This window comes from Gossypium hirsutum, chromosome A01 (assembly GCF_007990345.1).
Source record: "Gossypium hirsutum isolate 1008001.06 chromosome A01, Gossypium_hirsutum_v2.1, whole genome shotgun sequence".
NCBI classification, from domain to species: domain Eukaryota; kingdom Viridiplantae; phylum Streptophyta; class Magnoliopsida; order Malvales; family Malvaceae; genus Gossypium; species Gossypium hirsutum.
Window position 1 is genome coordinate 4,141,881 of NC_053424.1, and position 20,481 is coordinate 4,162,361.

General features: G+C 33.3%; 4 protein-coding genes across 12 annotated transcripts; 3 read left to right on the forward strand and 1 right to left on the reverse strand.

Annotated features, from left to right (window-relative positions):
• The first annotated feature begins 3,448 nt into the window (after positions 1-3,448).
• On the forward strand, positions 3,449-8,342 carry LOC107933922 (C2 domain-containing protein At1g53590). Of its 2 annotated transcripts, none has more exons than XM_016866234.2 (12): positions 3,449-3,908; positions 4,040-4,114; positions 4,565-4,708; positions 4,930-5,025; positions 5,113-5,244; positions 5,435-5,587; positions 5,680-5,721; positions 5,879-5,927; positions 6,070-6,162; positions 6,246-6,429; positions 6,713-6,836; positions 6,951-8,342. In XM_016866234.2, exons 1-12 carry the CDS (start codon positions 3,783-3,785, stop codon positions 8,085-8,087), a joined length of 2,355 nt encoding a protein of 784 aa, XP_016721723.1. In that variant the 5' UTR covers positions 3,449-3,782; the 3' UTR covers positions 8,088-8,342. The 2 variants fall into 2 exon arrangements, with proteins under 2 accessions (XP_016721723.1, XP_016721724.1); XM_016866235.2 differs by having other exon boundaries at positions 3,479-3,908; positions 6,960-8,342.
• A 239-nt stretch (positions 8,343-8,581) lies between these two features.
• LOC107933927 (ubiquitin-conjugating enzyme E2 36) lies at positions 8,582-11,009 on the reverse strand. The gene is made up of 8 exons (XM_016866244.2): positions 10,870-11,009; positions 10,612-10,639; positions 10,429-10,515; positions 9,986-10,044; positions 9,422-9,483; positions 9,281-9,340; positions 8,984-9,081; positions 8,582-8,883 (listed from the first exon to the last, which is right to left on the reverse strand). Exons 1-8 carry the CDS (start codon positions 10,903-10,905, stop codon positions 8,846-8,848), a joined length of 468 nt encoding a protein of 155 aa, XP_016721733.1. The 5' UTR covers positions 10,906-11,009; the 3' UTR covers positions 8,582-8,845.
• A 40-nt stretch (positions 11,010-11,049) lies between these two features.
• Positions 11,050-15,954, forward strand: LOC107933926 (phosphoacetylglucosamine mutase). Of its 4 annotated transcripts, none has more exons than XM_016866241.2 (12): positions 11,050-11,132; positions 11,370-11,397; positions 11,633-11,713; positions 11,812-12,074; positions 12,672-12,791; positions 12,892-13,034; positions 13,115-13,363; positions 13,693-14,111; positions 14,191-14,366; positions 14,849-14,945; positions 15,113-15,327; positions 15,420-15,954. In XM_016866241.2, the coding sequence occupies exons 3-11, from the start codon at positions 11,653-11,655 to the stop codon at positions 15,271-15,273; spliced, it is 1,689 nt and encodes a 562-aa protein (XP_016721730.2). In that variant the 5' UTR covers positions 11,050-11,132; positions 11,370-11,397; positions 11,633-11,652; the 3' UTR covers positions 15,274-15,327; positions 15,420-15,954. The 4 variants fall into 4 exon arrangements, with proteins under 4 accessions (XP_016721730.2, XP_016721732.2, XP_016721729.2 ...); XM_016866243.2 differs by having other exon boundaries at positions 11,105-11,237; positions 15,113-15,361; positions 15,466-15,954; XM_016866240.2 differs by having other exon boundaries at positions 11,105-11,237.
• Positions 15,955-16,787: 833 nt separating this feature from the next.
• Positions 16,788-20,092, forward strand: LOC107933930 (persulfide dioxygenase ETHE1 homolog, mitochondrial). Of its 5 annotated transcripts, XM_016866249.2 has the most exons (10): positions 16,801-17,013; positions 17,103-17,274; positions 17,372-17,500; positions 17,693-17,800; positions 18,136-18,270; positions 18,929-18,970; positions 19,078-19,137; positions 19,217-19,270; positions 19,671-19,695; positions 19,815-20,092. In XM_016866249.2, the coding sequence occupies exons 2-10, from the start codon at positions 17,149-17,151 to the stop codon at positions 19,904-19,906; spliced, it is 771 nt and encodes a 256-aa protein (XP_016721738.1). In that variant the 5' UTR covers positions 16,801-17,013; positions 17,103-17,148; the 3' UTR covers positions 19,907-20,092. The 5 variants fall into 5 exon arrangements, with proteins under 5 accessions (XP_016721735.1, XP_016721738.1, XP_040930272.1 ...); XM_016866246.2 differs by having other exon boundaries at positions 16,788-17,274; XM_041074338.1 differs by lacking the exon at positions 18,136-18,270 and having other exon boundaries at positions 16,833-17,274.
• The last annotated feature ends 389 nt before the right edge of the window (positions 20,093-20,481 follow it).

The window sequence follows — 20,481 nt, forward strand, 5'->3', positions numbered from 1 at the left end:
AAATTATCAAATTTAATTTTAAATTAATTTTAGATATTTGACTTCTATCAATTTAAATGTTTTAATATTTTTATGAAAAGGTGACTTGTTAAAAAAGTGTGTATTTAGTTCTTCATAAAACAAATTATTTGTACATGATCATAAATGGGTATAAGAAGACTGTACAATCAAACCTAATATATCAAAGCAACTAAGCAGATTGATGGTTTGATTTCAATATATGTTTAAATTTGATACTCAATAATTTTAAAGAGATAATGAGATAGTAATTTTGTAAATTAGATATCTCAATATTAATATTAATTGATCGATGTCTCTAAGCTACCTAAAAACAAGAAGATAATTAATCTTCACTTTAACTTGTAAGGCACGAAATTCCTAAAACCGTATTAAAGAACCATCAAGAAATAATAGATACAAGATCTAACCAAAACATCAAGTAACAACCCAACCGAAACCGACATCCAAAGTCTCAAATGCATAAAATATGATTTTTTTTCGATCACTTCTTGAAAGAGTTGATAGTTCTCATATTTAGAATTATTTTAATATAATTTTCATAGTATTTTAAGAATAAAATATTTTTTTATTATAGTTTATAATTTTTTAAATTAATTAATTTTTATTTAATTTTCATCATTGCTCCTCTTGATCAAATTTACAGTGAAACATATCAAGTTATTCCTTCCACCATAATTTTTTATTTGGTGGAGGTCCTAATAAAAGTCAAAAAGAAAAAAAAAGTATGGGTTTGATCAATATTTTATGGTTCATTTTTTTATATATATAGTCGAATCTCTGTTTCTAAAAAATCTCTTAAAACATTGAAAAATAATAATTTAATTAGCAACAAGTACGCGTTTTATATTCCCAAATTATTGGTTCAATCAATTGATTTAATTAGAAATTTAAAAATTATTTATGATTTTAATATAAGAACAAACTTAGTTAACAGTTTGATCCATAAATATTATAAATTAAAAATGTAACATCATTTTCACTCAAACTTAGTTTTTTTTTCCATCATCACCCAAACTTAATTAAACACGAAAGAAATAATGGCATGTTTGCACATGATGTTTAAGGAACAGTTAGATACAACAAAATACAAGAATGTCAACTCCCCCAACGTGATCCCCATGTGAGAACAAATTATTCTAATCGGTCATGATAATTATTACTTCTATAATTTTTATACAATTTTAAAAAATTATTAGAGAATATAATAATATTTTTAAAATTGTATCAAAATTGAAAATACATATTTTTTTAGAAAAAGAAAAAATTAAATTGATGGTAGTGGGGTCACAACTCCGACATAATTAAAGGAAGCCGACAGTCATTTTCCGACTTTATGTTCCCCCAGAGAGTAAATATCCAGTGCAACTGACTCAATTACATCAACAAAACCAATGACAGGAGGAGATGTTTCAGTCATTCCACATGGATCCCCATGTTGACGTCAGAAGATACGGTTCCCGCAAGCCTCCGATATTTAATAAATGTTCCCAAATCTTATCCATACGTAACAAATGTAGCAACGCGTAACATACACGTGATAGAAACGTGGCGTCCAACCACCAAAGCTGCCAGTCCAAATGACGGGAAAACGTCGAAAAAGGGACATTACAATAACACAATGGCATCCACTTGGAGAAATCGAAACTTGTTAACGTTTAGTCACAAATCCGTGTATCATTGGTGTGTAAAATATAATTTTTTATTGTCAAGTAAAAGTATGACTTATGAATGTGTTATTTTATTATATTAGGAATTTTCCAAATCCGTTAGTCAAAACAACAAAAATACCTAATCCAATTCCAACCAATTATATCTTCACTAATCTTTTTAGTTACCTTAAAAATTCTCTCAGCATTGGTGAGGGTAAAATAGACTACTTAAAGCACCGAATTAATAATCGATAAAAAGAATACGGAATAGAAATAACTTAATTTTCCTATATCAATCTAAAATGAATTACACTCATAATAAAATATTTTTATCTTGTAAACTTTTATTCACCTTCAATAAAAAAATCCTTTCAATCTATCACTATGTTATGGTGACTGACACAATTACTTAATTTGGTTGGGTATAAATAAGGCATGTAGCATGAAATTACTAATATAAATATATGAAGCACGAATGATGTCACCAATTAAGTGCAATGTTGAATTTTGTTAGAATATTGTACGTGTTACACATTGTTGCATTGAATGTTACAAGTATTTGAGTACACCACAGAAGTTGTGATTATGTTGGTAATTTTATTTTATAATAATAATATTAATATTAATAATAATTTTCTATTTGAAGATTTAGTAGTAACAAATATAGAGATTATATTTGTATTGGAATTTAAATTATAAAGAGTGAATTCTTAAAATGGACAATTTAAAGGACATTCAACTAATAGAGAAACTTATGTTTGATATATTTCAATTTGTAGTGGCTCTCGTGATGTGAAATTGTTGATTTATAAACAATGAAAAATTAAGGTTCAACATGTTAACAAGGAAGGTAATAGAGTTGCAAATGTATTGGCTAAACAAATTCTTAGTTGGGAAATATGTTTCTATAGTTTCCTACAACCATTCGTGTTTTATCTCTTGTTCATCACGATTTAATCGAAGATGACAAAAACAATTTAACTTTGATGTAATGAATCAATTTACTTTATTTACCAAAATAAACATGCCATTCTTTATACGAAGCAGAACAAAAATTGGTGTATTTACTGTGTAAATAATTTTTATTTGTTTATATATTTATTGTTTTATTTTTTTATTTCAAAAGTGTAATATTTCAACGCATAAAATTATGAGCAACCCACTCAAAAAGTTATACTTATTAAATATTTTTAATTGTAAATTGTAAAATAGTTAATGACAGCCCATTAAGAAGATGGACTTCAGAGTCTTAGCCTTCACTAGATATAGTTGAAGAGTCATCTTATACATAAATGAAAGTGGAACTGAAAATTTATTTTTAGTTAAAATGGTCAACAATTTCTTACAATGTTTTCATTTGCTCAAATTAAATGTATTACAACGTAAATTTATCTTTTATTATATTTTGATATACTATCATAAATGTTTAAATCTAACCTCACTTATTTTCTTTTTTAAATAATTAAAAAAATTAAAATTAATCAGTTTACATAAAAATTTCAACTGATATCAATTAACGCACTCAAATCTATATCTTTTTGTATTGATAATAATCTTAAAATTAATCGAACTAAAACACAATCGACTATTCAATTAAAATATTGATTTCAAAATTTACAAATATTTAATTATTCTAAAGTAAAGTAAAATAAAAATAAAAGATTACGTTTTCCCCAAATACTTTTTACATTTCCCAACCAAAAACCCAGTTAGTTTAGTTTGCTTCGGTAACACGGTAGCGTTTTCCTATAAGGAAATCAGTCAAACTCCATCACCATACTCAAAATGATTTTTTTAAAATTAAATATAATTACTTAATATTTAATTAAATTAAAAAGAAAAACAACTCTGATCAATTGTATATAAGAAGAAACTTAGTGTAATCTAACTGTCATTCAAGATCACGCATTCATTTGAGACGTAGCAGACCCTTTTGAAATTCAAGTCTTTGATTCAGATTCTTTTTTCTTTCTTCTTTTGAATGAAATCTCTATGAAAGTTCTTTTTCTAATTCCTTAACGACAGTGATTTTGGGTTATGCAGAAAAGTAGTGAAAAGTTGTGATTTTTGTTGAAGTTGGGTTTTTTTCTTTCTCTTTTAATAGTTTTAGAAATGGGTTTGATGGAGATTTCAATAGTGCTTCATGTTGGATTAGTTTTGTTCCTGCTTTGGACGCTTTCTCAATTCAATCTTTGCCATCCAGTTGCTTATTTCGCGTCTCTCATCTACCTCTATTTGGTAATTCATTCATCTTCTTCTGAGAATAAAAAATGAATCTTTTTTTTCTTTATTTTTGAACTTGGATTGAACTCTTTTTTTTTTTTTGCTTTTGTTTACAAAAATTCCTTTTATTTCTTTGTTCATCAAAGGTTCATGAAAGGTATGTGACGAGATTGAGGAAGAAATTGGAGTTCGAGGAAAAACGGCAACAATTCAGGAGAAGGGTGATTCTCAAAATTCTATCTTTTTTTTTTTGCTTTACTTTTAAGTTCTTAAAAAAGATTGATTTATGCTGATTGTTATTGTATTATTTATCAATCATTTTGGATGTATTTTTCCTTTTGGGTAATTCCAATTCTGATACTTATAGTTTTTCTTGTTTTCTACTGTATCAGATCTTCTTTTTTCTTCTTTAATGGATGTTTTAGCATTCTTTATTTGGTTCAAATGGTTACTTTTTTTTGCAGTCAATTTTAGTCTTTTGGATGTTGAGAAAAGTGTTTAGAATCAACCTTTTTATGAAAACAAGAAAAAGCATATGCTTTGCAGCTTTTTATGTTGTTTTATTCTCTTTGTGTAGTATATATAGGCTGGTTGAAGTTTTAGATTCTTAATTTTGAATTTTGATCTTGTAAAGTCTGCCCCTTTAATGCTTTGTTGGCCTTTTTCATTAGGTACTTTCGGATTCCGAATCTGTTCGGTGGCTAAACCATGCTGTTGAAAAAATATGGCCTATTTGTATGGAACAGATTGCATCACAGAAGATTCTGCTTCCCATCATACCTTGGTTCTTGGCTAAGTACAAACCTTGGACTGCTGTATGAATTTTGCTTCTCTTAGTACTATTTTATTGGCTATCTCTGGAAAACTAGTACATAAAGATTCTGATTTAGTAAAATGTTCAATTTAGTGCAAATGAACAATTTGTACTTTTTTAAGACTTGCATTCGCTCCTATGAAGTTACTTTCAATGACCATCAGATGATTATTTTTTGATCCATTTTGGGTGTGTTTGACTGAAATGTTGCTATGCCTGCAGAAGAAAGCTGTGGTTCAGCATTTATATTTGGGAAGAAATCCACCTTTGATCACGGAGGTGAGAGTTCTTCGTGAATGCTCTGATGATGACCACTTGGTATACCTTCTCCCTAACTCCTCTCTGTTGGCTATGATTTCTTGTTTCAATTTTAAGGATGATAGAACTTTCAATTTCTCGTTGCAGGTACTGGAGTTGGGAATGAATTTTCTCACCGCGGATGACATGAGTGCAATACTTGCTGTGAAACTACGGAAAAGACTGGGATTTGGGATGTGGGCGAAGTTGCATGTAACAGGCATGCATGTTGAAGGAAAGGTATTAATAAAAATGGAATGGTATTAGCTATATTCAATTTTCACATTAAAAGAGTTTATAGTCTTTCCTAAGCAGTTGTTAATCGGAGGAATTTGCATGGCATCACATAGTTTGGGCCCCATCCTGCCTCCTGCAAATACTTAACTTTATTGACTTACTGTAATTAACTGGCATTTACTCCATGTTTCAGGTTTTGGTTGGGGTGAAGTTTATCCGGAAGTGGCCTTTCATTGGTCGTTTGCGAGTATGCTTTGCTGAGCCTCCATATTTCCAGATGACTGTGAAACCTGTCTTTACACACGGACTTGATGTTACGGAACTTCCAGGAATTGCTGGATGGCTTGTAATAACTCTTTTTCCTGAAAATCTTTGACTATATTTTGTTATCTTTTCCTTCCTCTCAATCTTATTGTGTATCCTCTTTTGCTCGCGTAGGACAAGCTTCTTTCGATAGCATTTGAGCAGACACTTGTTGAGGTTAGTTTTCCTTAACTCTGTTGCCATACAATGGCATAAATTCCATCTTATATTCCACAAATGCATATCGTAGTTTTAGAATGCACTTACAGGTTTAAGTTACCAGCAACTTGCTTCTGTATTGAACTTTAGCTCCAAATATTTGTTTATTTTGCAGCCCAATATGCTGGTTGTGGATGTTGAGAAGTTTGCTTCACCCATTCCAGGTAATTTTTTTCATTATTTTCCAGTATTTAGTTGCTCTTATATTTTACTTATAGCTCGTTTCCGGTCATTAACTTATTACCAGTTCTGCTATTTCATTAGTCAAATTTTCTCATTCACCTTTTTGTTGATTCTGTCCGACAGAAAACTGGTTTTCTGTCAATGAGAAGCAACCTATTGCTCATGCCAAGGTTGAAGTTATTGAAGGGTCCGACATGAAACCTTCAGATTTAAATGGTCAGTTTTAAATCCAGTATCTTACTTTTCCATCATGTAAAATACATGGTTTTATGGTCATTGATTGGATATAAAATTTTCAGGATTGGCTGATCCATATGTGAAAGGGACACTTGGCCCTTATAGATTCAGGACTAAGACGCAGAAGAAAACTTTGTCTCCGAAATGGCACGAGGAATTTATGATCCCCGTCTGCTCCTGGGAGGCACCTAACGTACTGATTATAGAAGTTCGTGACAAAGACCATTTATATGATGATAGCCTTGGGTTTGTCTCTGAATCTCTAAAATAACCATATTGCTCGATCATGTTTGAAATCTTCAAACAAATTTTCTTTTCATTTACGCCTATTATGCTTTTTGAGTGCCACTGTTTTTGCAGTTTGTGCACTATGTTGACAACCCTTTCCAATTATGCATTAGCACGTCTTAGAAATAGTTCCCTTTTAGATGTTTTTGATCCGTGATATATGATACCACTGTTTGTTTTCCGAATTCCTTATGACTTGTTTAAGACTCTCAAATGGTGTACTGATTTGCTGTGTTTACAGTAAGTGCTCGGTAAATATTACTGAACTTCGAGGTGGCCAGAGACATGACATGTGGTTGCCTCTTCAAAATATTAAAATGGGAAGACTGCATCTCGCAATAACCGTTCTTGAAGAGAACGCTAAGGTAATTTATTCTATGATCCACATTATAGTCGGAAGGTTTTAAATTGCAACCTTGCGTGCAAATTATTATTATGAGTTAATATGTGTCGAGAAACTAAAAAGGATGTATGGACAGTTTACGCAGGTAAGTGATGGTGCTGCAGTTGATGCTTTTGACGCCGAAGCATTAAACAAGGAAGATGTACAAAACTCATTTGCAAATATAGATGTGAATAATGGTTTATTCTCGCCTACTTCTTCAAAGAAATCTCCGACCCTGCCGGATCATTTAGAACCAATAGATGTTGAAGGACAACAAGAAACCGGGATATGGGTCCATCACCCCGGAAGTGAAGTGTCACAAACTTGGGAACCTAGAAAAGGGAAGGGTAGAAGCCTCGAGACACAGATTCATAAAGTGCCTAATAGTTCATTTGGCAGCACCATGTCGGCTGCATCTGGATCCTCTAAAAGTGATGACAGCAGTGCTGAGGAAAACCATAATCCGAAGAATCGAGTCAACAGAGTTAAGCAGGGTTTACGGAAGATCGGTTCTGTATTTCATAGGAGTCCCAAAAACGAGGGTCACTCAGGCAACCTCGGAGAAGTGGTTCCATCTCCCCATGAAAATCTCAGAGCAGTTAATGACAAGGAGATTTTGGTAAAGTTTGTAGTCGACGACAATCTTTCGGCTGATAAGGTCTCAAACGAAGGAAGCTTGAGTCCTGGAGAAGAAAGCCCTGGAAAGATGAAAGACATGGCGAAGAGTATTCTAAAACATGCCGAGAAATCTGCTCGTAGCATAAAACATGTTCTTTCTCGTAAAGGGTCGAAAAAATCACGCAATCTATCAGCTGTGGAAGAACAAGAGTTTCCAATAGAATCCGACTCCGATGATGATGATGATGAATCTTTGTCATCCCCGGGAGTCAAGGGAATACCAATTCTTTCCAATCGCATGCCCAGCTCCCGTGGCAACGATGATACTGAGGAGCATGTCATTTTGACAGATTCAAACAGCCAGTTGAGCCCTGAAACAAATGTTAAGGAACAAGTAGAGAAAACAAGTGTTGAAGGACACAACAACATAGATGACGAAGATGTGAACAATCCCATTAAGCACGGTAATGGAATGAACAACATAGATGACGAAGATGTGAACAATCCCATTAAGCTCAGTAATGGAACGAATGAGCCACCCTTGAAACCAAATCCTTCGGAGAGTGAGAAAAAGGTAGAAGAAGACACTTCTCAAACAGATACCAAAGTTTAGGTTCAGTGTTTGTATGTGCATCCATAATAGAAGACTTGAAAAGAGTTTTGAAGAACAGCGGGCATGGTCCAGCAATTTAGAGTTTTAGATGGATAAGCAATACGTAATACGTTTATACATGTTCCCTGTAAAAATCTCCTTTGTTTGATTTCTCACATTTGTTATATACAACACATCTTTGTAGAGTTCCAAAATGAAAACAGGTTGTACAAGTTTATGGCTTTTTAAACTTTTATTTAAGTTACTTTTTTTTAATTTTAATTTAAAATTCATAATTTAATTGTTGATCATTTCAAAATAGTTAACTGCTCCTGTATTAAATTCACATACAAGGATGACTGCATATTTTGACATCCAAAATACGAGAAAGTCGATAAAAGTTGCCAAATATTGTCTGTAACATAGGTTTCCGAATATTCCGACGAGATAAATTAAATTTAAATTAATCACCTAGTTTAGTCATCAAAATTTAATAAATTAACAATTAGATTCAATTATGTCGTTTAAACATTTTGCTACATTTGAGAATAATTCTTTGGTTTGAGCATTTCAGAGTTTTAGAGAACAATGTATATATTATCTTACAAGCTCAGAGATGAGACTGCACTTGCTTCCAACTCCAAACCGAAATGATTTAACAGGTTGCAACCGGAAGCTATGCTACTATCAGACTCTTTCAAACATTAATTCTTCTGAATTTCCGAATTACATTGCATAAAAATGTCATTTCAAGAGAGCTAACATTTCCACCACTCATATTATGCACCGCTCGCATACAAACGGGTCCATTCCTTAGCTGCAAATAGTTAAGGAAACCAAGAACATCAATAGTAAGAAGCACGGCATATCATCTTTGATTCTAGTAGTGATCTAAGATTGCAACCACAGGGTTTTACCTGTCTCGACGGCTTCGGCCTCATTTGTTTTCCAGTGCTTAGCAATGTTCTCCAAGAGTGGATCATCAGGATTAGGAGCACTCAAGAGTGCTTGAATGCTAGCAATAACGATAATAACTTCAGTATCAACCTAAAACTTGATCAAGATACCGCAATAACTTAAATAACATCTTCAACCCAGACATTAATGAAACCCCTTTCCAAGTATTAGCATGTACATACGAAAAAGCAGTGAAGTCTTTCATGCAGAACAGAAGCTACATAAATAGGGTTATGCTGCACAAAAACTTATAATACCTCAAAAGTACAGTTCGAATCTGGAGAGCCGAACTCCATTTGTCTTTCAGAATATCGAGGCTATTCTTCCAAGCTGCAAGAAAGCTCAATCCTTAGAAGCCAACAAAAGGCATCTTTAACACCATAAAACAAGGACAAAACAAGGAACAGGTAGAGCTGACCTTATCGATGTTAGGATGATATATCTTTGTAAGAAACCGGACCTGTTACACCAAATTTGTTAAGGTGGATAAAAATACAGAACATTCCAAAAAGGGCAAAACTAATGGAAGATGAAAAAATTCTGAGAAACAAACAAGTCCAATCACCATACTAGTAAATGTAAGAACAAGGACTTTGAAAAGCCAGTGCATATAACATACTATTAAATGTTCATTTCCAATCAATATTTTCCTCTCAAATGTCATTAAAAGCAAATAATGACATAGAACCAAAACTTCACCATGTTGAAAGGAGAATAATACCTATTTGCCACACCAATAAAGTAAAAGTGAAATTCTGTTGAACCTGAAACTACCGGAACAGATAAAGCAGCGTTCTCTACATGCAAACTAGTGCATCCCTAATTCATATTAAAATCCAATATATAACATTTTCAGATGAAGTCGATCAATATCGTTTATCAAAGGAACATCAATCGAGCATATCCCAACATATGCAAAAAACATGAAGGTCATGCTTTAAGAATAAGTCAATGTTGATTACCTTGGGAGCCGCCATGGGATATTCTTCAGGCAAAAATAGTTCCAACTTGAAAACCCCTCCTAAACAAAGAACCCAAACAAGAAAATTCATCATATTCCATACATAATCCAAAATGATAAAAAGGTGATGAGATATTACAAAGCATGCGAATTGGCCTTAAATTTCAACACAGAAAACATGGGTCCCTTTCTTTATCTTTAAAAGATGGAAATGAAGTAATATAAACGCTGCATAATCATTTTCTCAAAAGAACAGAAAAAAAAGAAAAAGCAAACTTTACGCATATGGAGGTTATTTTAATAACTAAAAATTGGCTATGGTGTCAATCTGCATGTATTAAATCAGCTGAGATCGAACTATTATACAATAACTTCTAAAATTTTACAGTTCTAACACAAAGAAAAATTATCAGCAACCATCAGATTAAAAAGAAAATCAACTACCTTCATATGGAGATTGTGTTGGACCAAGGATCATCACATTGAAATATCGCATATTATCCTCTGATGGTGAGGCACTAATTCCAGGCGCTGTATTTAAGGGGGGAAAAACAATAAACTCTTTTATTTACCAGGAAAAGAAACCCAGAAAATTCAACAAGAGAAAAAAAAGAGCAGAGTATTTACCTGGTTCACTGAGGAGACGCTGAGTTTCCTGTTTAGATCAAAGATTAAGAAACAAAAATTAAGCATGAAGCATTTACAAAATTCACACAAACAAACTAAGAACACTTAAAATAATTTGCTGAAGCTTTTGATTCATTAAAACCCAAAACAATTCAGCTACCAAATCAAACTCTAAAAACCCAGAAAAAAGAAAAACAAAAATTATGAGGCTTCTAATGAAGAAACCGAGAAGGATCAGAGTGAGACCGAAAAAGGAACCTTTATGATTCTTCGAGGGAGATTACTGTTGGCCATTGGCGAGATCGATTGCAAGAAAAAAAAGAAAGAGGGTTTTTGGGATTTAGAAATTGAGAGAAAACGAAATTAAGAATCTTTTGTGTATGTAAAAAGAAAGAAAAAAAAAAGGAAATTATTTAATGCGCTAAAAAATAATATAAAAAAGAAAGTACTTAACATAATGTTTATGTATAAATATAAAAAATAATATATATACTAGTAATCTCCCTCGAAAAATCATTCAGGTCCCCTTTCGATCTCACTTTGATCCTTTTCGATTTCTTCCCAGAAGATTTTTTTTTCGTTAAATTTTGTGTGTTCTCCTTTCTGGGTTTCTGGAGTTTGATTTGGTAATTGAATTGGTTTGGGATTTAATGAATCAAAAACTTCAGCAAATTATTTTCAGTCTTGTTAGTTTATTTGCGTGAATTTTCTAAATGTTTATTGCTTAATTCTTGCTTCTTAATCTTTGATCTAAACAGGAAACTGAGCGTCTCCTCAGTTTACCAGGTGAATACTCTGCTTTGTTTTTTTTAATTTGAAATCCTTGTTGAATATTGTTTGCTATCGTTTTTCGGTTTAAATCTTATGAGCTGAAAAAAAGTTAAAATTTCTGGGTTTCTTCTCCTGGTAAATAAAAGAGTTCATTGTTTTTTCTTTTTCCCTTAAAGAGTTGATTGTTTGCTCTCATATACTTAATGGTGAATTAATTTTGTTTTTCTGGTAAAAATTTGATCAACCCCAGGAGTTTGATACATTGACACCATGAAAGAGGAACAACGCTTACTTCTTCTCCACTCATCCTCACTCTTCTCTCCTCCTCAAGGTCTTTCCTTTCCTTCAAAAACCAATTGATATTTCTTTTCAATTTTGTTGCTAACAAAAACATTGAACTTTCTATTTTACTTTTTTGGTTTTTTTTAGGAGTGAAGCTATCATATGGGACGGCAGGGTTCAGGGCAGATGCATCGATCCTTAAATCAACAGTTCACAGAGTTGGGATATTGGCTGCTTTAAGATCACTCAAAACCCAATCAGCTGTTGGATTGATGATCACAGCTTCACACAATAAAGTTACTGACAATGGAGTCAAAATTGTTGATCCAAGTGGTGGAATGCTCACTCAAGAATGGGAACCTTTTGCAGATCAACTTGCCAATGCCCAAACTCCTGAAGCCTTCCTCTCAGTGAGTAGCCTCTTCTTTATGTTTTTGGATGCGCATTTTATTCGTTTTATAGTAATTCAGTGAATATTGCTGAAAGATAATGGGAAGTGATGCATTTTTAAATATATTTCCAAATTTTCTTGATGATTAATGTTAATGTGTTCTATAAGAAACAATAGCTTTCTTTCCCCTTGATGAAAATACAATGTATTATGCATATAATTAACAGAAAAGTAAACCAACTAATATAGCCTAAGAAGCCCACTTGTAGTTGAAAAAAATTCCAATATAAAGTTAGAGTAGTTTGTATAAGGTGATACTTACAGTTGAGACCTAATGGTTTTGGGATTGTCGCCTTACCTGTGAGACAAGGTCAGTTGAGAAAGCAACAATCGTTTTGATACTATAGTTTATGTTTGTTTGATGAGTGAACTGAAGGTGTAATAATTTTGTTTAAGCTCAAAAAGTATGCTAAATTTTAGTGTTGTTGTGTATTTGATATAAATGGAGAGGGAGTTTTAGGAAAGGGATGTTGAGTTTGAAGAGTGGATTTAAATTCAATGTTAAATGCGACTAGGAATGCATATTATACTTATCAATTGTTTGTTCATACAACAGCTCATAACAGAATTTGTAGAGAAGGAAAAAATTCCATTAGATGGAGTGCAATCTGCAGAGATATTGTTAGGAAGAGACACCCGGCCTAGCGGAGAATCTCTCCTTGAAGCTGCAAAGCAGGTACACTTTTTTTAATCAACAGGGGATTGCTGAAACTTTGATAATTTTCATTGTGATGTTAAATGCATCTATCATTTGCTAATATCTATCTATTTTTTAGGGAATAAGTTCAATTCTTGGAGCTATTGCACTTGATTTAGGAATTTTAACAACCCCACAGCTGCATTGGATGGTTCGTGCTAGGAATAAAGGCATGAAAGCGACAGAACCTGCTTATTTTGAACAGATTTCAAACTCCTTCAGGTTAGTTGAAGCTTCAGGTTTTTTTGTAGCCATTTTTTAGCTTGAAATTGTACTACCTACAGTAATGTACTATTGTTTAGGTGCTTGGTAGATTTGATCCCAAATGAAACCAAAAGCAGCAAGATGGATAACACAGTTGTGGTTGATGGGGCTGATGGTGTGGGTGGAGAGAAACTTGAAGTTTTGAAAACTATGTTAACCAGTTTAGTTATCGAGGTTCGTAATACTGGTAAAGGTGGGGGTATATTGAATGATGGGGTTGGTGCTGATTACGTACAGAAAGAGAAGGTTGTTCCACGTGGATTTTGTTCCAATGATGTTGGATTAAGGTGTGCTATCTCTTCAGATTTGGGAGTAAATTACTGTTATCAACTGTTTATAAGCTAATTATTCTTGCATCTCACTGAATTGTTGATCAAAGGTTAAAGGCACATTAAACATGTAACAAATTTGTGATATTCTTTTCTTTTTATAACTGGTGTGTATAATTAACAAATTTTCGATGGTTTGATAACTGTCTAGTTAGCACTGCTTCATGAAGTGATCACTAATCAGACAATTGATTGATTCATGATGGTATTTGATGGTATTTTTACTATGATACTGTTTCTAGAGTATGTTTTGAAATCTGGTCGTGCTCTGAACTTTTGTTTATTAGGTGTGCAAGTTTGGATGGTGATGCTGATCGCCTTGTATATTTTTCGGTCCCAACTAACAGTAGCAGAAAAATTGATCTTATTGACGGGGACAAAATATTATCCTTGTTTGCATTGTTCATCAAGGAGCAACTAAGTATTCTGACCAAGAAGGGCACTGAAAACCTTAATAATAATTCTCATGCTCGACTTGGTGTTATACAGACAGCTTATGCTAATGGAGCATCCACTGATTATCTCAAACAATTGGGTTTGGAAGTCATTTTTACTCCTACAGGGGTAAAACACTTGCATGAGAAAGCTGCTCAGTTTGATATTGGAATCTATTTCGAAGCCAATGGTCATGGCACTATCTTGTTCTCTAAATCCTGGTTGTCTTGGTTAGAGGCCAGGAACAATGAATTAGGTTTTGCATCTGAAGGTAATTTATGAATAGAGTCCTTTTCTTAGAAGAATTATCTATTATAGTTTATCGAGTATTATTGTCATTTTTTTCTCAGGATCCGAACAACAGAAAGCTGCTCTAAGACTACTCTCTGTCAGTAAATTGATCAACCAAGCTGTTGGAGACGCTTTGAGTTGCTTGCTTTTGGTTGAGGTTGTTTTGCAACATAAGGGTTGGTCCATACATAAATGGAATGAACTTTACCAGGATTTACCTAGTCGACAACTTAAGGTCAGTTTTCGTTATCACTCTTGGAAAAGAAACTAGGGTAGTCTTTCCCATCTATAGAAGGGATCATCATATCTACCTTTTCTTGCTAGTTTTCCATATTTTGACTAAGATCTTTCTTTTGCACGTTACACCTAAGACATCTTATAACTCGTTGAAGAGATGGACCATTTGATTTTCTATACGAGGGAGAAAGTATGCTTCATGTCTGTTGAACTTGAAAAGGATTCATATAGTCCTCAATAGAGAGGCTGTGTTCGAGGGCTTCTAACTAAACTCCTAGAGTTTGACTAGTATAAGCTTGCAACATTAGCTTAAAAATATTAGATTTATTACATCAGAAAGAGAAAAAAGGGAAAATCTTTGATACAACTGATTTCTGCATGCTGCGTCCACTTTATAATGTTTGTCTTGTAAACTCTGCTATAGTGTAGTCTTACATTAGCAATGCTCAAACAATTTAATGTTTCCATTGCTTGTGCTAGGTCAAAGTTGTAGACAGAACAGCTGTTGCAACAACAAATGCCGAAACTGTAGCTATTAGTCCCCCTGGCATTCAAGAAGCCATTGATGCTGAAACTGGTAACATTTTTGTCATTGGTCTCATCTCAATGCATGTTTTGGTGCTTATCCTTGGGCTTATTTTTTGGTTCAATTAACATCTAACTGTTGGGGGAATATTTTTCTCTTAAATCTCTTTCGAGGCCTCGTGTATATTAACTATTTCTGAGAACTCATACAAAATGCAGCGAAGTACCCTAGAGGCCGGTGTTTCATACGACCATCAGGTACAGAGGATGTCATTCGTGTTTATGCAGAAGCCTCCACCCAAGAAGCTGCAGACAGCTTGGCCGGTTCTGTTGCCAAAATTGTTGATCGTTTTCTAGGTTTTAGCAGCTCTCAGCGGTAGCTTCCCTAATCTTTCACAATGTAACAGAAATCACAAATGGAGACGCAGATTACTGTGGGTGCTTTATATTTTATGTTTTGTTTTGAAGGTAATATATTTTGTTATACTTTTTTATAACATTAAACTTTGTCATCTTACTTTTACAGGCATTGATTTCAAATTGAGTTTTCCCCACTACTTTGAACATTACAGAGTTCCTTTTCTGTTCGGTATCTACTCGTCTATGTGGATGCTTCCCTGTGCGGTAAAAGTACCCCGCAAGCTTTCACCTTCATCCCTTGCCCTTCATTGTCCTGGTTGATGAAATGGTTAAACTACTTCTTTGGCTGACAATTCCGGCTCCAACCGAGTAATCCATTTGGTGATGGGCAAGGAACACATTGGTTTTCCTCCCATTCTGTGCCCCACATTGATTTCCTAGAGAAGAGTGCAATGTCTCTTCCCAAGCTTGTGAAACGAACTTGTCATAGTAGGTAAAAGCCCCATCGGCCTTGTCAAAAATGAGAACCTTTTGCCGATCAACTTCCCAATGCCCAAACTCTTGGAAGCTCTCCTCTCTGTGGGTAACATTTTATGTTTGTGGAAGTGGGTTTTATTTGTTTTATAGCAATTCACTGAAATTATATCAAGAAACTATTGGAACACCCGGAAATATATTTGAGCACCTCCAACTTCTAATAATTAACAAAAAAAAAAGAAAAAAAAAGGAAGCTTTTGTGCTTCAGGGTACAGCCTTTTTTATATTCAACATCACCATAAGCATTTTAAATAATAATAATAAAAACCAGCACCATAAGCATTACTTTCCAACATCAAATTATGTTTATCCAATTCCTCAAGTACAAGGTTAACCAACGAGGAATCTACAAGAAATGCCAGTCCTTTATCATTAAATATTTAAAGTGTTAATAAACAAATCCATCCACCAAACCATCAAAAACAATGTCAAACTGAACAATGATGTACCATTTCCCTGAGATCCTTCCCATGTAAGTCTTGAAGAGCATCATACTCCACCAATCTATCTCCTTCACTCACTTCACACAAATTTTTCATTGTAAGAACAAAAATTTTATTTACTCGAGTTTAAAAAGGGTAAAAATAATTAGTTTAACTTTTTAATTTTAAATTGAATTGATTCAATCGATAATTTGATCTAATATATGAACAATTAACTAACAAATAAAAATACATCCCACCACATAATTATTTTAAGTGTGTTATTTTCAAAATAAAAATCCCAAAGTTTTGATATTTATAAAAGAAATTATTTAGTTAATTATTAATAATCCACCAACATGACATGTTATAGTATATGGTCAAAAATATTTAAAATAATTAATATAATAAAAAAATATGTCTTCTTAGTGGGGCTTTTTAATTTTAATTAATCCAATTTAAATAACTATATATAAATATTATTAAATTTTAAATAAAATAAATTCAACTAAACCGGTTCATGGGCCGGATACGAGCCCACCGTTTTTCTTCAACAAACCGCGAAAGAGCAGATTGCTTGAGTGATGTTTATAAACAAACGGCCGAGAAAATGACAATACACTCACCAAACCAGCAAACCAAACGAAGGATAACATTAAAAATGAACACTTAGAAAGATATCTTCTAGATTTTGCTTATTAAGGCTTTGATTTGATCGTTTCCTCGATCTCATTTAATATTTTTAAAATTAATCTCAAACCCAAACCACCCCATTCAGCGGAATTGACAATGCTGCTTAACGTGGGTACTTCCATAAGATCAGCTACTCGATTTTCTCCTTTCATTATAACCCATTCTTCTCCTTCATCTCCTTCTTCGTTTTGTTTCAGTTTCTCTCCAAAGCAAACCGTCTCTTTTACTCTACAATCATCGCAAATGGCGTCTTTTACTACGTTATCTCAATCGCCTCCAAAGCTATTGTTTCGTCAGTTGTTCGAGAAAGAATCATCTACTTATACTTACCTTCTTGCTGATTGTTCCCACCCTGATAAACCAGCGCTTGTAAGTGTTTATTTTAATGAAAATAAAATCTAGGTTTTGTTTGCTTTTGGGTTTTTTTTATTAGTATTTGATATATGGTGAAAATGGGCGTGTGCAGTTGATTGACCCTGTAGACAGGACTGTTGATAGAGATTTAAATTTGGTTAAAGAATTGGGGCTGAAGCTTATTTATGCTATGAACACTCATGTACATGCTGATCATGTTACTGGAACTGGCCTCATCAAGGTTTTCCCTTTCTCACTTTTACTGTACTCTGTTCTCTATATTTTTGGGGTTATTAGAGAAATAAAGTCTACTATCAGTCAATTTTGTTACTTAAGACTTGAGACTGTTGAACTGGATAATTCAGGTTCTAATCATTCAGGGAATGTTATTGGCTCTTAGATTGACGTATATGAATGTGATTGTTCCTTTTAGGGCAAGGTGCCTGGTGTCAAATCCGTTATTTCAAAGGCCAGTGGTTCCAAGGCTGATGTTTTTGTTGAAGCTGGTGACAAAATCTCTTTTGGGGATCTCTTTCTTGAGGTAGGCTTGTGTACGCAAAACTGCTTGTTCTGTCAGTTTCGTTGTATGGATCTTTTTAAACAATTCAGGAGAATATAGCTATGATGTTGCGGTGGTTTACGTATTGCTGGCTCGTTATGAATTCTAAAAGATGAAAAAGAAAATAGAGTTAGAGATGTGAGTATACTGTGTAGGTAACCATGATCAGCATTCTAATGGTTTTGTTATTTAATTGGTAATTTGGTTTTTTTATTTTGATTACACCCAAACTTCCAATGTGGTTTAACGGTCATTATTGAATGATGACCAGTAGGTCTACTGCAGTACTATCTTCTATAATAAGGTAATAATTGCAGGTCCGTGCTACTCCTGGTCATACAATGGGTTGTGTTACCTATGTCACGGGAGCTGGACCAGATCAACCTCAGCCAAGGATGGCTTTCACAGGAGATGCTCTGTTGATAAGGGGATGTGGGAGGACAGATTTTCAGGTGTAATGTCTTGAAAATGTTATTGCAGCTAATCGCAAAAAAATGGAACGAATTAATATTCATGTCATTAATACAAAAGAAGCAGTCTAAATTAAAATGTTAAAAGCATGTAAACCAATCTTGGCTTTGCTTATGCAATTTAAAATTTTTGTATGTCCCCATGTGATGTTTGGATTACGAATGTATATTTATCCACTGATATTTGTCCCAGGAAGGGATTGTCGAACCAATAATTGATTGTTTTTGCATTTAATTTGCATGTCCTATTTGTATTTCAAACAATAGGACCGATGTGTAGATATCTAACTCTCGGTTACCTATTTGTCTAGTCTTCTACTTATCAGTGCTTACCTTGTTACTGTGGTTGCACATAAAATGTTTGTCATTCAGAAGCCTCATGGTAAACTAATCAGTAATTCAATCATCCTTGAAGTAAAAGTTTGAACTATCAGGGCTATACTTTTTGCAATGGATTTTCAGTCATGAGTACATAAATGCTTGTTTTATATGCTGGCAATTTCTTTCCATCTGGATGTCATTGTCATGGATATTTCTTTGTCTTCCAGGATTTTTGTTATGCTTAAGTTTTTAAGATAATTTTCTCTAATGCTTCCACATTCAGTAGCCATTGACTAGTACTGATTAATACATTTTGCAGGGTGGAAGTTCACAGCAACTCTACAAGTCAGTGCATTCACAGGTAAGGACAGGGTCCTTTTATGGTCCCATTCTTTGAGTTCTCAAAATTTTATTGTAATTGTCAAAATTTGAATAAAAATTATGGACTTATTTGTTTCATGGATCCAGATTTTTACATTACCGAAAGAGACATTGCTATATCCAGCTCATGACTACAAAGGATTCTCAGTAAGATATATAACTTGATTCCTATCATTTCTTACATATATAAATGATTGTTTGATTATATAAAACTCATTGATTATAGGTAACCACTGTGGGAGAGGAGATGCTATATAATCCACGCTTGACAAAGGATGAGGTATTCTTTCCGGAACCATCCATCTTCCCTTTTCTTTGGAAAACAGCTTGTTACTTTTGACAATAGAACATTAAGAGTGCATGTTTTCATTTCAGTGATAAGAAAGGGTTTCCTTTTATCCGTATGATCTTTAACTCGTATAAGCCGCATATAACTTCTGTAATTAAAATTGCATATGCATTGAACATTTCTTGCTGAGCATTGGTTTGATTCTCTTGGATGGGACTATTCCAATGAACATCGCTATGGTAAAACATGAAATCATGAAAAAGCATGACATCTCGATATCTTCACGCATTTGATTGAAGATTATTCTTTATTGTGGTCATAGAATACTAGTTTCAATGTGTCCTATCAACATGTCTGATAAGATATTATTTGTTGAATACCCTTTTTGCAGGAGACTTTCAAAAATATCATGGAAAGTAAGTTGATGCTCACTATATCCAGTCTATAAAAGATTAGAAAAAAAAACAAAAAAGCATCTTTGGGTTTTTTCGGATTGCTGGTTCTGATATCTCCTCTGTTTTTGTTGGTGCAACAGATCTTAACTTGGCATATCCTAAGATGATTGATGTTGCAGTGCCAGCAAATATGGTTTGTGGGTTGCAAGATTTGGAACCTAAAGCCGATTGAGGCTTTGCTGGACACCATCCATAAGTGTGCACAGATTTTAGTTGTATTATAATTCTGGATCTTAATATCACTGGATATGCTAAATAAAATGGCTAGAGAAGCCACGTGATTGCAAGGAATCCATAAATTATAAATATATACTATATCATATTGTAATCATGTAATATTGTCGTCTTTCTATCTGCATCAACTTGTGTTCTTCATACATACCCTCCTAAGTTACCGAACTATCTAAACAACAGAACACCAATCATATTTTTATTATGGACCAATCATATTTTTCAGGTTTGATTTGATTATTGGACCAACCAAATTCAGCCATATCCTCTACATTTCTGAATTCGATCAAGTAGAACATATTAGTAGGTATAAGCTATGAGTTGAATTTGATTTCAAGATAAATAACGAGTTGTACAAATTTGTTGGATTAACTTTGATTTTAATTTCAATATTATAATTTGAATTCAAATTAATATTAAAAATTTTCATTATAAATTAACTCGTGAATTTTTTTCAAAACAAATATTAGAAGATTAGAATTTAAATCATTCGATAACTTAAACTGACTCGATTAA